General features: G+C 36.5%; 1 protein-coding gene across 1 annotated transcript; it reads right to left on the minus strand.

Annotated features, from left to right (window-relative positions):
• Positions 1–9,049: 9,049 nt before the first annotated feature.
• On the minus strand, positions 9,050–10,287 carry LOC131048211 (linamarin synthase 1-like). The gene is made up of 2 exons (XM_059212427.1): positions 10,225–10,287; positions 9,050–9,706 (listed from the first exon to the last, which is right to left on the minus strand). Exons 1-2 carry the CDS (start codon positions 10,285–10,287, stop codon positions 9,050–9,052), a joined length of 720 nt encoding a protein of 239 aa, XP_059068410.1.
• Positions 10,288–18,490: the final 8,203 nt, after the last annotated feature.

Raw genomic sequence — 18,490 nt, forward strand, 5'->3', positions numbered from 1 at the left:
TAGTAGGTAAAACCTCCCACTTTTTATGGAGGTGGGAGTTAATGCACCTCTTGGTTGTATATGCTATTATTTTTCTATATAATAAGCAATATACTCTCACCTTCACAAGTGAAGTGATAGCTCGGTGAGAGTCTTCTCTAAATTCTCTTCTTTATCTCTATTTTTCTCTCATATCAGATTTATCTTCATTCAGCTATTTTGATCTTTGATCATCCGTTGCTTGGAGTTGCATGTGATCTATGACCGACATCAGATCCTGGCTCAATTCTTGTTTCTCACAGAATTTAACATGGTATCAGAGCCATGTTGTCTGGTATAGCTCATTGCTTTTTTGATTTATTTGAGAGATTTGAGATTGTTAGATAGCTAATATTTTTCTTAAAAACCAAGTATGCTCTTCTCCTACATTTTCGTGTGATCTGGAGAATCAGAACAGTTTAAAGGAAAATAAGCTTCTATTTAAATCTGGTTTTATATATGTGTTCTTTGAGATCTGGGTGATTGCAGCATTTTTTGGTAATATTGGAGGCTTCTTTAGCATTTCCAGAGTGTCCAGAAGGCTTGTGAAAATCATAAGTGACTTTTATTTCACCAAATTCAGAGTTTGGAGAACACAGTAAAAAAAATCAGAGTACTTGATGGAAAGCTGGAAATGAGCACTCTTCATAATTGCAGGTCTTATTGAAATATTCTACCCTTCTTTGTTAGATATTGCAGGTTGAATTAGCTGCATGTTTTTTTTCTTCTATAGATCATATCTTTCTTCTCACAACTCTATTTTACAAAAATGAATAGTTGTTGGAAAGGTATTAAGATACATTGAGCAGCTATAAGGCTAATTTTTTCAGATTTTGTGTTAAATTTAGATGTATTTAAACTTTCTATTTTGGCCATTAAAGCCTTAGAAAGCATTGTAATCTGATAAAAGCCTTGTAAATGCACTAATTATAAAGTGCCAACCTTGTAATATTTGGGGGGGGTGATTTCAAAGACTAGTGAAAAGGGGGGGTGTCTCTTGTGTCTTCTTTCTTGCACTCTTCTTGACTCTTTGCAATCTTCTTTTCTGCTATCATGGATGCATCTATAGTTCCACTTTTAACACCATATAATTACTTTGAATGGAAATCTAAGATGATAATATATCTGAAAAGACATGGATATCATCGTGTTACTATGGGACTTGAAACTGAACCTCAAGATGTTGCAGAAAAGATTAAATGGTTTAATAAATGTGATGAAGCTTTTGGTACATTATGCATGTCAGTCTCTCCTGACCTTCTTTTTCACATTGAATCTGCTACTACACCAAATGCAGTATGGACTACTTTGGGAAACCTCTTTGGTAAGCAGGATGAACTAAGAGGTCATCAATTGGAGAATGAACTCATAGGGTTGAATCCAACCAATTTTGATACTATACAAGACTTCTTCACTAAACTTAAGTCTATAAGATTGCAGTTGGAATAGTGTGGAACTAAGAAAGATGATAAGCAACTGATCTTGAGTATTCTTTCTAAGCTTGGTCCTAACTATTCAGTGTTTGTTTCTACATTCTATGCTACCAAATGTGCCCTAGGTACCACATTCAAAATGCCTTCTTTAGATGATTTTGCTACAGAACTCACTAGGGAGCAGGACAAATTGGTTCAAATGGGTACAATAAAGCCCTCTAAGTCACATGCCTTAGTTGTAAATCAAGGCACAAAAGAACATAAAGGGTCTAGTAAGCAAGATAAGAAACAAAAGAACCAAGGAGAGAAGAAGAAAGATCAGAAATCTGCTACTTCAAAAGCAGACAATGAGACCTCTTCATCAAAAGGTGAACAACCTAAGAAGGAGAAGGTCAAGTGTTCTTATTGTAAGAGGCCTGGTCATGATGAACATAAGTGTTTAAAGAAACAAATTGATCATCTTTCAAATCTTCTTGAAAAGAATAATATCAAGGTTCCTGATTCAGTCAAACAGAGTTCATCAGAAGGATCTTCTAAGGACATAGATAAGAGTAAGGGGAAAGGAAAGGGTAAGGCCCTAGTTGCTATTGCTTCACAACCAAATTCTTGGATAATTGACTCAGGTGCTTCACACCACATGGCTTCTTTAGAAGATGATTTCACATCTTTAGAGCCATGTTCTATGCCTTCCATCCTAATGGGTGATGACACTCTTGTTGAAGTGCATGGGAGAGGGTCTGTTGATGTGGGTGAAGGAACATTTCAAGATGTCCTTTGTGTTCCATCTTTATCAACTAATCTCCTATCTATTTATCAGATCACTCACACTGGTTCTGGCAAGCGAGTTGAGTTCACACTAGATGCAGTGGTAATCAGCGAAATGCATAATGGGTCTACTGTTGCTGTGGGAAAAGCAGATCATCATTCTAGATTATATCAGTTTTCTCACTTTGTTCCTGACTCTCCTTCGACAGTTTTACTCACTCATGCAGATGAGGTGAGTTGTTTGTGGCATCAACGGTTTGGCCACTTGAACTACCGTTACTTGCAACAACTCAGTCAACAAGAAATGGTTTCAGGGTTGCCTTCTATTTGATTTTCTGATGGAGTTTGCTAGGGGTGCATTCTTGGTAAGCATCCAGAGGAGAAGTATGATAAAGGTAAAGCTTGGAGAGCTACACAACTATTGGAGTTGGTACATAGTGACTTGGCAGGACCATTTCCACAACCATCCTTCAGCAAGGCTAGATATGTCTTGACATTTATTGACGACTTTTCCAGATATACATGGGTTTACTTTCTCAAACAAAAGTCTGAAGTCTTTGAAAATTTTCTAGATTTCAAAGCTTTTGCAGAGAAACAATCTGGGAAGTTCATCAAGATTCTGCGTACAGATAATGGGGGTGAATATGTTAATAATCAGTTTGAATAGTTTTGTGCTTTAGAAGGTATCAACATGCAGCACACAGTTCCATACAGTCCTCAACAAAATGGTGTAGCAGAACGAAAAAATAGGTCCTTGAAGGAGATGGCTAATTGTATGATTCACTCCAAGTCTTTGGCACCTCAGTATTGGGCAGAGGCCATCAACTGTGCGAGTTACATCCAGAATCGAGTTCCTCATAAAGCTGTGAAGGGGGTAACTCCCTTTCAAGCTTGGACTGGTCGAAAACCCACAGTTAAACACTTTAGAGTGTTTGGTTCTCTTGCATGGGCCCACATTCCAGCTGAAAAACGCAAGGCTATGGATCCGCAAAGTAAGCCTTGCATATTTGTTGGATATCCAGATGATGTCAAAGGGTATAGGCTTCTCCATCCCACTACTCATGAGTTGTTCATTGAGAGGAGTGTTCGTTTTGAGGAGAGTTCTTCTAGTTCTTCTCATACCACTTCTCCATCCACTATCACATTGGAGAAATTGCATTATGATGACAGTTCTTCAGAGGATCTTAATCCTCCTAATCTTGATGAGGAGTCTTCTTCCTCTACTTCAGATAGTGACACTGATGATGAGGATTCACATTCCTCTCATAGTCATCATTCAGAGGTTGATGATTCTCCCCCAGACTCTCCAGCCTCAGTGCCTCTTTGGGCTCGACAAACATTTGAGTCAGCAGGAGATTGGCTTGGTGATCCATTACATACTAGAAGAACAAGGTCACAATTTCAGCAAGCTCCACATCTCTTCATTGCTTCAGCTTCTGATCCACAGTCCTTTCGAGAAGCTTCAGGTGTTCCTGAGTGGGATGCTGCAATGCAAGAAGAGTTCAATTCCTTGGAAAGGAATCACACATGGGATTTAGTTCCTCTTCCTAAGGGAAGGAAACTTGTTCAATGCAAGTGGATCTATCGAACAAAATTTGCAGCGGATGGGTCGGTTGATAAGTATAAGGCTCGCTTGGTAGCAAAAGGTTTTTCCCAAGTTCCAGGGGTTGATTACTCTGAGACTTTTGCTCCAGTTGCTAAGATGAATTCCATCCGACTTGTTCTTGCTATAGCTGCAGCCCATCATTGGGAAGTTCATCAGATGGATGTGAAGAGTGCATTTCTTCATGGTGACCTTCACGAGGAAATCTACATGGAGCAACCACAGGGGTTTGTTCAGGATCCTTCACTTGTGTGTCGACTTCGAAAGTCTCTCTATGGCCTCAAACAGGCTCCTCGAGCTTGGTATGCCAAGATGGACTCATTTCTTCTGACAATTGGTTTCACTCAGTGCCATTCTGATCCGAACGTATACATTCTGCAACAGGATGAAACTCTCACATTTCTAGTTCTCTATGTTGATGACTTGTTACTCACAGGGAGTCACTCATCCACCATCAAAGCAGTGAAAATTGCTCTACATGATAGATTTTTGATGTCAGACTTGGGTCTTTTGCATTACTTCTTGGGAATTGAGATCACTCAATCATCTTCAGGAATCTTCCTTGGACAACCCAAGTATGCACTTGATATGCTCTCTAGATTTCACATGGCTGATTGTAAGCCTACACCTACTCCATTTTTGTCAGGGGTCAAACTTGAGGCTAAGTGCTCTTCACCCTTGGTTGATGGCACTTTATATCGACAGCTTGTTGGAAGCCTCATTTATTTGACTCATACGAGACCCGACATTTCTTATGCTGTGGGCATGGTCTCTAGATTCATGCAGGAGCCACATGAGTTGCATTGGAAAGCAGCTAAGCGGATCCTCCACTACATTCAGGGTACTCACAATTATGGAATTCAGTATGTAGCAGGTGTGGATATTGACTTGGTAGGATATACGGATTTAGATTGGGCAGGTGATTCTCAGGATCGCAAGTCTACTTCTGGGTATTGCTTCTCACTTGGTTCTGGTCCAGTTTGTTGGTCGAGCAAGAAGCAGTCTGCAATTGCTCTTTCATCGACAGAGGCTGAGTATCGAGGGGCAGTCAATGCCACCACTGAGGCTATTTGGCTTCAAAATATTCTTACTGAGTTTGGTATTCCAGTTAGAAAGCCTACCATCATCTTTTGTGATAATCAAAGTGCTATACAGATCTCAAGAAATCCAGTTCATCATCAGAGGACGAAACACATTGAGATACATATGCACTATATTCGGGAGCTCATTCAGGAAGGCATCATTGATCTTAAGTATTGTTCTACATCGGAGCAAACTGCGGACATCTTCACCAAACCTTTCACCGAAAGCAAGTTCCTTCATTTGCGATCTTTGCTAGGGATACAAAAGGTGTCTACTTCAGGAGGGGCTTCTTAGTCCTTCATTCTTTCTCTCTCTATTTAGGGGGGGTCTATTCCTCTTATGGGGGGCTTCTTCTTTTGGGGGGGATATTTATGTACATGGGTACCTAACATGGCCTCATTTGCCGGGACCCATCTTTTCACCCACCTAAGCTACGCTTAAGGGGGGGTGTTAGTGTAGGTTTTTTTATTTTCCTTATGTTAGGGGGTATTTATTTTTCCTACACATATATTATTAAGCTTGCTTAGGTTATTAGGTGTGGTTAATATGAGGACACGTGGCGGAATACATTAGCTACATGTGTAACTCTCCACCTCACATGGGTAGTTGAGTTACACACCCTCTTTTGGCTTGTTGTGCCACCTCTCATAACCACTATTTTGTCATTTCCTAAGTGGGTTATGGGGTAGTTGGGTTTCTCACCCTCTTTTGGCCTTATGTGCCACCTCTTATAACTCCTTTTTTGTTTTCATGTAAGGAGGTTATGCCACATGTTTTGGCATTTACCAAGTAGGTAAAAACCTCCCACCTTTTATGGGGTAGTAGGTAAAACCTCCCACTTTTTATGGAGGTGGGAGTTAATGCACCTCTTGGTTGTATATGCTATTATTTTTCTATATAATAAGCAATATACTCTCACCTTCACAAGTGAAGTGATAGCTCGGTGAGAGTCTTCTCTAAATTCTCTTCTTTATCTCTATTTTTCTCTCATATCAGATTTATCTTCATTCAGCTATTTTGATCCTCGATCATCCGTTGCTTGGAGTTGCATGTGATCTATGACCGACATCAGATCCTGGCTCAATTCTTGTTTCTCACAGAATTTAACATTTTAAACTATTAATAATACTATATATATTAGAGCACTTTTGTAATAAAATCAATGCCATGATATTGGAATGGACCCTTAGTTGAAATTATTTTTAGTAAAGAACGTATATCTTTCATCTTTCTTGTAAACCTTTGACATGTATCACAACTTACCATCTTAGTCACATATTTGAACAAAGAGTTGCACACATATCCTACTCTCAGAACTAATGGCTAGTATCCTTGGCCATAAAATAAATGTCTCATGCTAGTCTTAGTTCTTGTTTTAGAGCCTCCTTGTTTTCTAAAAAGTATTGTGTGTCATTTATTGGTTAGTCAGATTCTATGGCCAATGTTGCAAGGAAGCTAAAGATGATTCCTTCGAGCTTGAAAGGTAGAAATAAGGGTCTCTCAAAGGTTCAATTATGGAAAGCATTCACATGCAATGTACCCTAGTGATAGGTGTAATGTTATTTCACAAAAGCCTTAATTGAATCAAGGAATGCTATTTAAGATTTAATCAAGATTCAATCTCAAGATAAGGGATACAATTTATAAAGAAAACACATAAAAAACTATTATTTTTTTTTGTTAAAAAAAATTAGCATACAGTATGTTTCACAATATTTTTCACATAAAATTTCAAGATAATTATCATACTCAAATTATTTCTAATAATACATTTAATTTTTTTGACAATTTCAATTATTAGTTTTAATTCTTAAGCCCTATACTTTTATCAATGTTTGATTATATTTCCTTATACTATTCATTTTCATTACATTATAATATGGTCAACTTGATAATATTGGTCAACCTAACATTCCCACACCATGTAGGATTTTTCCTTATAAATTAGAATTTTTTAAATTTAATTTTTATGATTACATGATCTTAATTTTTATCTCTTTAAGGTTTTATTACTTTTTCCTATATATTCTTTATAATAATATATGTTTTGACATTTTTTGGTTCATTATTTTACCTTGCTCAACAACCATATTCACCATTGTTTTCACCTCAAACTTTCCCTTTTTAAATCTAATTACTATACTTTATTCTATTTTTTTCAAAATGAGTGATTTATCAGATTATAATTTGGTGAACTTTATATCTCTACATCTTGTATATTTTAGTGCTTAAAAAAAACATATATTATTTTATTTTTTATTTCTCATTATGGTTAGATTGTGTCTATGCTTTATAAATGTATCTTTCTGAATGGTTTGATTTGATTTATTGTGTGGACTTGATTTCACCAAGCATACCCACCCTTTTTTTCACTTCTAGGGTGATATTTTTACAAGTAGTTTCTAGATTTATGTTTTCATACAATATGAATGCTTTGTCCTTTTGTTTCTCCTAACCACATTGCTTTGTTTGTGAGACAAGATTCTTAGAACCCTAATCTTTCCTTTATGAAAATGTATTTTGCTAAAAGAAGTTAGAATTGAATCTTGATAGTATACCTTATTCCAATTCCATGTAGGGATATAGATTCAAGTTTACATGCTAGTTTAGTTTCAAAAACATGACCATTAGGTTTGCAAGAACTTCTTTAACATTGGTTTGTTATCTTTAAAATATCACTTTCAAATTACTTTAATTTATACATTTAAAATAGCATTTATTATTTTTAATATTAATTCATCTATTTAATTTAATTATTTATTACTTTACTCTTCTTTTTTTTAATATTTCATTGTAGATACTTTACTTATTTTATTAAATTATGTAAATTGTGTAAATTTAATACAATTTCAACATTAAAATCTTAAAACTTGATCTGGTGATTAAATGGCTTTAATCACAGTTCAATGTGGCTATCAAGAAGATTAACATACTAGAGGCTATGGTCGAGGTTGATGCTAGCATGGACAAATGGGTTATGGAGGAGAAGGATGAGTAGGTCTAGGAAGTTGCAAGCAATATGGCTAGTAGATTAGAGGATTGGGATAGAGTTGAAGGAATGTTGAAAGACCTTATCGAGAAGGTGTCTCAAAGAAATGAGAACAAGGTTGTTATGGAGCTTAAGGAAGGCTAGGAGATTCTTAAGAGAAAACTTGAGGAGATGTCAAAGAGAAACCTGAAAATGGTTCTGGAGAATTTAGCTTCCCTGCTGGCTATTCAAGAGGAGATCAACCATAGGAAAGCCAAATCTAAGAGACATGCTCTACCCCCCTTTAGTTCAGTGGAGCACCCTGCCTCTATGGTTAAAGATACTCTAGATTCTGGTACTTTGAATTTTACTTACGTTTCTATTAAGAAAAAAAGCTTATTCTTTGATATAGTTTTAGGACTGTAAAGATTGGCAAGAGGGTAACACCTTCGTCAAGTAGACCATTTATTCATGTCTTTAATGGTTGGCTTTTTTTTTTGTTTTTTTTGTTTACTGGTTTTATCCTTGGTCTTGATCTAGTGCTTGGTGGTTCCTTGTTGTTTTTTGGTGTTTTGACTCTAGTTAGGTGTGCATTTCTCATGCGCCCTCGGTGGTGCTTTTTCTAGGATATGTAATGGTATGGACCTAGCCTGCTTTTAATTAATCAGATCATTAAAATCTTAAAATTTTATTTTATTATATCAATTGAAAAAACTTTCAAATCTAATTATTAAATGAAATTGAAAAAGAAAAAACACTTCAAAAAATTGAAATTCAAAATTTTTCAACACCTTATTTTTACTTTTAAAATTATATTATCAACATTCTATATACATAACTCCATACTCCACCAAACAACAATATTGTATTATTAATTGATACAATAACACCATGAACTATGATGAAAGTAGATAGCATTTACACCCTTCACTTTCTACATGAAAAGTTGGCAAAATGAAAACATGGGTACTAATTAAGGTTGATTTTTTTAAAAAATAGCCTTTTAACACATCATTTTTTTAATTTTATAACAGATTGCTGAACTAGTAAGAATGTCTTGTAACAACATGTATGACATAACCTATGCGGAAGTACGACACAAGAGACGACATAAGCTATGCTCAAGGAAGTGCAGGATAAAGAGCGAAGTGAAACAAAACAAACGCTCCAGAAAGCAAGTCATTCATTTGATTGTGGCGTCATGGCTGTGACAAATAGATTAAAGTTATTCCATGAGGAGCCCCCATCCTTGACTGCATCCCTAGCAATTATCTTCATTTTTTTCGCTTCCTCTGTGATCTCCAGGCCTTGTTCCGATTCCAGCAAAAACTCCACACTTTTCACAAATTCCCCCTGCTCTATAATTCCTTGGCTATTGGTATTTAATGGCAGACCCAATTTCCACACATCTACAACATACGCGCGGTTAAGAAATTGGTCTGCAAAGTAAGGCCAACAATGCATGGGCACGCCCATGGTAATGCTTTCCTGCACAGAGTTCCATCCACAGTGAGTCACAAAACAGGCTATGGAAGGATGAGATAACACCTCTAACTGTGAGGCCCACGAAATTATGCAACTTCTATCTCTGACGCGCTCCAAGAAACCAGCAGGTAAAATAGCTTGGCTTCCTTTCGTTAGATCAGAGCGTCCAACCCATAGAAATGGTCTCTGGGTGGCTTCCACTCCCAGAGCAAGCTCTTCCACTTGCTTTTCACTCAGAACTGTAGTACTTCCAAAAGATATGTAGATCGCAGAGTGGGCACACTGTTTATCTAACCACTGTAAGCATTCTGTGTCATTTTTCCAGAGCTTGGAAGGACCTTCGTGCTCGTCCTGCTATGGAGAAACTCAGGAGGAATTAGAGAACCTATTGGATAAACGCCCACTTCTTTGGACAACGTTTCCACTACTGGAGCTTCAATCTCTAAGAAAGAATTGAAGAGGACCCATTTGAAGGCCTTGATCTCTTCTTCCATGCGAATCCCTTTCCGAAACATGTATTCGCCTACCCACAACCAGGGAAGATCTCTAGAATGCAGCGCCGGCATGGAGGGAAGATATTTTGTTTTTTCATCTTCTTTTGGAATTCCTTCACATAAAACCCACAAAGATGAAAGAGGTTTTTAAATGTCATTTGCATCATGAAATAAAAACTAAAATCGATTGGAAGATTATGATTATACGTTACCATCAAAATGAAGAATGCCAAGCGAGACCAGATGAGCACTAAAGTAGCGAATGGCGAAGAGTGAAACAAGAGCAGTGTGAAAAGCGGCGAGGGGAAGTTTATTGAGCGTGGCTACCGGTTGTAAGCCAAATCACATCCAGACGTCTGCAATTATACAGGTGACCTTGTTTTCTTCTTCCCTGGCGTTTATTTCCTGAATCACTTTATCAATTACTGAAGGCCCCATGTCCGGGATGGCTTAACCAGCACACACTAAGCTTTGACTGCTTAGGTGGCTGGTGTGGGCCCATACCTTCTCCCAAATCCGTTCCGTCTAGTCCCGTTTAGCACCGTTTAGCACCGTTAATGTTTGAATTCAAACTTTATTCCCGCCTAATGATTCCCATTTATGTCGCCGCTGTCATGAAATGGTCAAGGATTTTTACAGCCTGACACAACATGGCCCGATAATTATCAAATATCATAGTTGGAAACGCTATGGTAGAGATTCAATCAAAATGTGGAAGCATAGACAAGGTACGTGAACGGTTTTACCAAATGTCTTGAAGAAATATGGTCTCACGGAATGCTGTGATTGCAGGGTATGGAGAAGATCCATTTCTTGAGAAGGATTTAGACGATTTCAACCAAATGAGATGGGCAGGTGTAAAGCCAGACATCGCAACCTTTGCCAGCTTCCTCTCAGCCTCTGCGAAAATGGAAGCTTTGGAACAGGGGATGGACATCCATCACAAGAATTTATTCAGATCTTGTAGCTGCAACTGTCTTGACTGCCCTTTTAAATATCCATGCAAAATGTTTAAGCATAGACAAGGGACATGAACTGATTGACAGAAGGCCATGATTTCAGGATATGCAAAATCTAAAAGCATAGGAAAGCACCTGAACTGTTTGACAAAATGCCTCAGAGAAATATCTTCTCATTGAATGCCCTGAATGGGATACTAACAAAAGATTTCATTTATATCCACCAAGTTCTATAAAAGATTGCATTGGGCAAGCCATGGGCAGATAGTTTTTGAGCTTATCAATAGCTTTACAATACTTTGGAATTTTGAAAGACACCCTTGAAACAACATTGTATTATCCACATTTCTAAATGAGACCATGGATACCCACTTGCTCCATTTCTTATTGTGCAAAACAAACACTCTCCCATGTTCATCCATCATGACCTACTTAATAGTTCTAAAAGACAATTTTGTTCATTTGTACAAATAACAATGCAAGTTCTCTTTCTTACCATAAGGACTGTTTCTTACCAGTCAACTTAATTATAGGTAACCTAAATTACTATTTTGTAACAATCAAGCAACATTATAGTTCAAATTTTGCTCAGAAACTAAATTGAATCTTTCCTTGTGGGGTTTCCACAACCTCAATTTAATGTTCTTACAAATCCTCCATTAAAAATCTTGGAGAATGAGATGATAACCAAAACACAAATTAATTAAATTACAAGGCTTTCAAAAGCAACAATTTAAATGCATCTTGAGTAAACAAAAATATTCCACCCATGCTTCTCATGCCACTACTACTTATACTTTTAAATCTTCAATATATTAGTGAAGCAATTTTATCAACTTAAGAAGAAAATTGATGCTATCTCTCCAACTTTGACTCGATTACATTAAATAGATGTTTATTATGAAGAAAAGGATTGAAATTATTAACTATAGTCAATGGGCCCTTGAACTTTTGGCCAAGTCGAATGGTTCTTAATGAACCCATCAAGGATCAAGTCTTGCTAAGTGCATGGCTCCAACATCTTGAAATAGGATGAGGTCGAGATCGTGCCTCAAGTGAATTTGGATACCCCTTAGTCCTTGGCTCTTATGATAACTCTTGTTCTCTACCAATAAAGAAAGAGGAAGACAATTTCAGTCTTCAATATATATGAAACAAGAGAAATTTTCTTCTTTATTATCCAAAGAAGATTAAGAAAGCAACTTTTAACAATCTCAATGCTAATTGATTTGATGAGACTACTTTATGGATCAAATAGTTTTTTAGGATATTTATAATCTCATCATTTCCTTTAATATTTGTGTTGTGTTGAATTTTGATTCCTTAGGCTTGCCTAATTCTTTTTTATATCATTTCATTAAAAAACTTGTGAGATATTCTATCTATTATTTTTTCTGTAATGAATTTTTGATTTATAATGCATACAAAAGATTGGTTTAACCTAACTTCCTATAAACTAATTATAGCTAGCTATATTAAATTATACATTTGATTAGCATTTGGACAAATATCTCCTTATACATACCCTTGCATAAATCCTTGAATCTCCCTACACAATTAATTCATCTAAGATTTCAATTTTTTAAAGTGAAATGTCAATCTACTCCAAGATTGTGTATTACCACTATTCTTGAAGAAGACTATAAATTCTAAATATATTGAAATTTATTGGATTTTAAGATCTAATAAATCAAAACAATTGACAATTTTTCAAGAAGGGGCCTACACCATTTGACATCCTTGGTCAACCATTAAGGACATTATCCATTTCCATTTTATTGGAGAATTCTACTCGAAAGAATCCTCTTGAGAGGAATTTCAGTGTATAAGATTCTCCTATTTGATTTCAATTTAATATTTCATTTTCCTTTTCTAGGATAGGAGCCAATAAAATTTATAATTTGAGCAAACTAAATGAAAGATGAATTTCATTCTCTAGTCAAGAGCAAACCAAATGAAAGATAAATTTCATTCTCTAGGCACAAATTATTAGATGAGGATCTTGATTGATGGAATAGAATTATTGTTAATTTTCCCTAGCCTCACTTGCTCCTCTTAACGTTGATTTCCTTTCTTGAAAGGTGAAAGATTCATTAGTCTATTTTAAGAACTATTTTCATGGATATTATTAAAAAAATATTTTGTTGAGATATTGATTGATTATTAAAAAAAACAGCATTCTTTTCTTTCCTTTTTGCCACTTGTGATATCCATGTATTCTTTTTGTATAAGTGTACTTCTTCCTTTGGAGCTGTTCAAATTAGAAAGATTCTTCTTGCCTTTTTGTGCACATTTTCTTGGAATTTTTCTTAACCATTTCTAGTTTATTTCTCAATTAAATTTTTCATCAAATTCATGGTGATTATGCTAATGATTTACCAAACCCTCAAAATTGGTTCATAATTTGTTTCTCCAATTCACTCACATTTGATTTCTCACTATTTCTTATGGAATATTTAAATTATTTGTATAGTTAAAGGGATATCTTGAGAACTCATTACATATTAACATGTTATAGTCACTATAGTTGATCACTACTATTATTTATAAGTTTATAGAGCCATTTTTCATCAACTTAGAGACAATCTATAATTGGTTATAGAGCTTACTAGGAATATTTTCATAATAAATATGCCCTCAATCATAAACCCAATTAAATCAAAGTTGCACACATTGTGTTTCTATCATCCTTAAATTTATGCTTCATTAAACTAGTTTATTAAATAGTTCAATATAGTGCATAATTAAGGATGATTAGGCTCTGTAAATCTAATTAAAATAAACTCGCATGCCTTAGGGATTTATTCTCTTAAATTTGACATGTGATGTGACCAATAAAATTATTTGTTTAACCAAGTGTTCAATTGCAACAAACCCTTTATATGAGTAAGGGAATTTGTTATGTTTTATGAATTAGTATGTTAAAAATGTATAGTATCTTAATTGTTATCATTTAAGGAACTAGAGTTACATCAACTAAAACGTGATTTAAAATTAAAGACATTCAACTAGGTGAAATCCAAATACCGTGACACATCATGATAAAGGAAATGAATAGCACTAGCCTTTGGTCTAGCTTTTAAACTTGAAGCACATAAACGTGACATAAAATTTTAATGCATTTTATGTTTTTATTTAAATTGTAAATAAAAATATTAAATTATATTTTAAAAATTTACATTTTTCTTCAATAATTAAAAAATTCAAAAAATGATACCATCTAAAGATATATTATGTTCTCTAGAACATCATATTTATTTATTTATTTTAAAAATTATATATATATATATATATAAATTTTAGATAAAAAGTAATAGACCATCAATAATAAATATATTATTTAAAGTTCAATGCCTTGTCTGTGCTTCCACAGTTTGCATACGTTTGCCATAGCGTTTCCAACCGTGCCAGCTCACCACAGAGCTCCCATTTCAGTACAAGCTAGAAGAATGGTAGGACTAGGAAATATGCCCAGAGGCTGTCAGCAAACATGTACTGAATTCACTATACTTACTGCGCGGGAAAAAATTTAGAATTTGAATGCTAACAGAAATGAGACAAATGGCAACGGATGGTGGCAAAGGGAATGGGCCCACACCTGCCACACTAAGCGGTCAACGCTTAGTGTGTGCTATTTAAGGGTGGCCCCCATGTCCTTCATTAGTGCCTCAATTCCATTTTCAATGCCTTCCAGAGTATCCATTGGCAGGAATTCAAAGGGAACAGATATCATTCGGATGTTATCAAAGAAGGAATTTAGAGTGTTGGCTTTGAGTATGCGGTTATGATTGATGTCGATGTTGAGGAAAGTGATGAGGAATCCATTGGAGACAAGCTGCATCATGGGATTAACGTGACCCAGTGCAGGAAGAGGAATGAGAAGAGCATGGGGAGCCATAGCTTAGCTTTGTAGCCCTCTCCAGAGCGACACAGATATATTATTCTTCTCAGAAAAGAAGCCAAAGTAGAATGAATAACTAACGAGTTTTTCTTGTGGATGATAGAAAATCTTCATTATAAAAAATATGATGGATGAAGCATCATTTTGAGAAGGGACCCATGCCTAAAAACGTTTGTCTCTTAGTCGATGTCATATAGTAATTGTACTTATCTAGTTGACTCTGCCTTAGTCATGGTCACATCTGCCATAAAACACTGTGTGCAATAATGTTTAACTAGCAGTTGCATGCTTTTTTCATGCAACAGTAGGTCCATAGGTTTTGTTTTCTTTTTAGGTGAACAGAATTGATAAACAATCAATCCAACAAATTCATCTGAAATAAGTAAAATAAGCATCTTCTTTCACCAATACAAATACAAATAATTCAAAAGCTATCAACAATGTTCTGTATCCAAAACAAAGGCATACAATTTAAGAATGCAATGTTGGAAATATGTGTCTCGAATTCACTTGACGTTGTGCTATTTTCTGATCGGGGTGATTGGAGTAACCTATCCCGATGGAACATCTATCAGTATAACCTTTGTTGATGTATCCTCTTTCATCGGGTGCTTAGAGAAGTAGTTTTGATGTTATCCCGATGACCTGACGAAGTCATCTTTGGTCATCAGGGTAGCATTAGCTATCGGGATAGCTGTTCAGTTGTTATATCGATGACCCGATGAAGTCACCTTCAGCGATCGGGATGTCATCGGCTATCGGAGGAGCCTGTTGAATGCTATGCCGACTACTCGATGGATCCACTTTAGTCCGCCTTCTTTGGTATCGGGGATCGGGGTAGCCAGTTTGGCTGTCTTGCCGATGACCCGATGGAGTTGCCTTCGGCAATCGGGTATCATTGGGAGCTCGGGTCTATCTGTTGGAGAGTTATTCCAATGAGCCGATGGAGTTGACCTGTTTTGGAGCCGCATTAGTGGAGTCGTCTATTGGTTCATTAGGAGATCAGAGCAACGTGTTTGTGGTCTGTTCGATGGCCAATGGAATAGAGACCAACCGCGGATGCTCGCTTCGAACCGAAGTCCAAAAGATGAGCTCGTGCTCACATTAGAAGTTCTTATCGGTGTATATGAATACGAACCGACCCGGCTTCCTGGTGCATGTAGGATATTGTGTTTCTCATGAATGCAGACTGACGGAGGTGGACGGTTAGACTTCAAGCTGTTGGTGCAGTTGCTTAGATGAATGGTCGACCTGTTTGGTATTTGAAGCAAAATGCAAACCAATGTAAGGTTGATGAACTGTAATAGCTATTGAGCATTTTGTGATTGTAATTGATCCGAGTTTTGCTTTATCTAGAACAATAGTTCGACAGAGTGAAGGAAGTCTGCAGACTGGACTTTATTATATTTGACATACTGTTAATAAAGTTATTTTCTGTTGGTGGTGGGTTTTTCTCCTGAAAGGGTTCTCTGTGTTGTTTAATTGCTTATGCTCATGCTTGTGTCATATTCTGCAAAAATTGAAAATTTGTAAACACTATCTTGTTTTCCCCTACAAATTGACATTAGGGAAGCATTTTTCCGCACTTACTTTCCTTACATGTAACTCGCTGGGGAATATAACTCTTTGGAGTGAGTACAAAACTCTTCAACAGTTAATCTGAGTTGATTGAGATCAAGAAGCAAAATGTAATAGAGCTACAATTTCTTCTTTATGCTGGCTGTAATTTAAAGTTTTAATCATTATAATTCTTTCTTCTTTGGAGTGAGTACAAAACTCTTCAACAGTTACTCTGAGTTGATTGAGATCAAAAAGCAAAATGTAATAGAGCTACAATTTCTTCTTTGTGCTGGCTGTAATTTAAAGTTTTAATCATTATAATTCTATCTTGCGAATCACAAGATGATAATGATGATAAGTCCATTATCTATTCTCATTAATGGAATTCTATGCAAGATACATTTTGTAGGGACTCATTAAAAGATTGAACACATAAATCAGAGAAAATCTTTCATTGAAACACTTAGAAATTAGAATATAAGATGAGAGATATGGACTGCTTGTGGGCTCAAATGAAATCATATAAATGCTGGGACCATTTGCAAATGTATTAGTGTAAAGCGGAAAATCGAACCCTAGGTGTTCCCCCACTCCATGGAGAGAGAAAGGAGGTCACTAGGATTGACGGTTTTCACTTAGGAGAGACTTTACATTCAAAAGAGGGGTTGAAACTCACAAGATCCAATCCCACATAATGCAAGATTGAATTCTAAATGAGTTTCAAGGGTTGAGACATCAAGGATACCCTCTTTTGTAAAGAATGTAGATAGAAGGATTGAACTAGGAGTGTATGTAAAAGTAAGAAAGATTCGCTTGTAGATGGAGATAGGGACACAAGATGAAGCTATGGACCTGAATTTAGCAGTAAAATGTCGAGATGATGATGTCCTGCAATTTTGAGCGAAAGTTGACGGGACGATGGCGCCCGGAGTGCACACGGTCCTCCGAAAAATCCGCGAAACGAAGGGGGATCTGTTCGTCTCTGCACAAGGATTCCAGATCTTCAATTACAGCCGCGTACCTACAACCTACACATAGAAAAGAGAGGACGATTGGGGGGTTAGGGATTAGGGGTTTGCCTTTAGGTCAAACCCCGGTTTTGGAATTAACCAAGAAATGAGAATGTTGTAAATGTAAGTGTTTGTAATGTAATCAAGTACTGATACCTTGTTGTAAGAATGTTTGTATTCTTACATGCAAAGGTGTAATGATGTTGTATGTTGTATGTTGTCAGTGATCTCCTCTTCAATGGTTGAATCCTTGTCTTGAATGCAACACCTAGCCTTGAATGGAGACCTAGAATGCTCAATTGCTTGAACGGATGCTTGAATGCTTGAATGTTTGAATGTTTGAATATTGCTTCCGCCTCTTGCACACATATATTTTTTTTCCTCTTTTTTTCGAGAAGGGAAATGTAATTTATATACTTGTCAATTAGGGTTAGGAGACTGATTTTTCCGACCTTAGGCCGACCTAGGAGCATTATTTTCCAAATTGCAAACTTGAAGACCCGATGCCCAATAAGAGATCGGGCCCAAAATAGGGCCAAGGACCAGGGCGCTAGGCGCCATGGTCCCACCTCCCGGGACAGCAGGGTGCAAGGAGGATCAGGCCAAGGTGCAGAAAGATGTAGTTTTTGATGTCGTAAACAGGTTTCGGGGTCTCCATTCAGGTTCAATGTTGCGCCGCCATCGTGAAGACCCAAATGCAGTCGAAATTGCAAGTGTCACAATTTTACGACGCTACAATTAGAAGAGTTAATTCAGCAGTTAAACAATTAATTTAACAATTAAAAGCATCTTCTTTCAGCATCAATCATCATCAAATTTCTTTTGAGTCTTTTCTTTGATGCGTTTACAAATTTGGCAGTTAACATCAATCTGATGTTCATACCAAGTGAAGGCAGCCAAATATAGTATGAGATCAGATCAAAAAGTATTACCTGCTATGACCTGGAACTGTTACTATATATATTGACTGATTTCATTTGCTGTGTAACTCCTATCCCAGCACAAACAGGGCGTGTGGACTCTTTAGCTATTTGCATGAAATGGGCAGGGCACGTGAGTGCTGCCCTCGATTTCATGCAAAACATGGCAGTACAGTCAAGGCACGTGGTCTGTTTTGCAAGTTAAAAGTGGAAGCAAAGTAAAGGCATGTGAGCTCATTCAATGCCCCTTCATAACAACACTATAGCCCTAAAAGAGACAGATTACTTGTA

This window comes from Cryptomeria japonica, chromosome 10 (assembly GCF_030272615.1).
Source record: "Cryptomeria japonica chromosome 10, Sugi_1.0, whole genome shotgun sequence".
NCBI classification, from domain to species: Eukaryota; Viridiplantae; Streptophyta; class Pinopsida; order Cupressales; family Cupressaceae; genus Cryptomeria; species Cryptomeria japonica.

Excerpts from the sequence above, each read along its gene's own strand:
- LOC131048211 (XM_059212427.1), bottom strand. The coding sequence starts at position 10,287 with ATGGGGCCTTCAGTAATTGATAAAGTGATTCAGGAAATAAACGCCAGG. Across the intron at positions 9,707-10,224 it reads CCAGGGAAGAAGAAAACAAG|GACGAGCACGAAGGTCCTTC; the intron begins GTCACCTGTATA and ends TCTCCATAGCAG.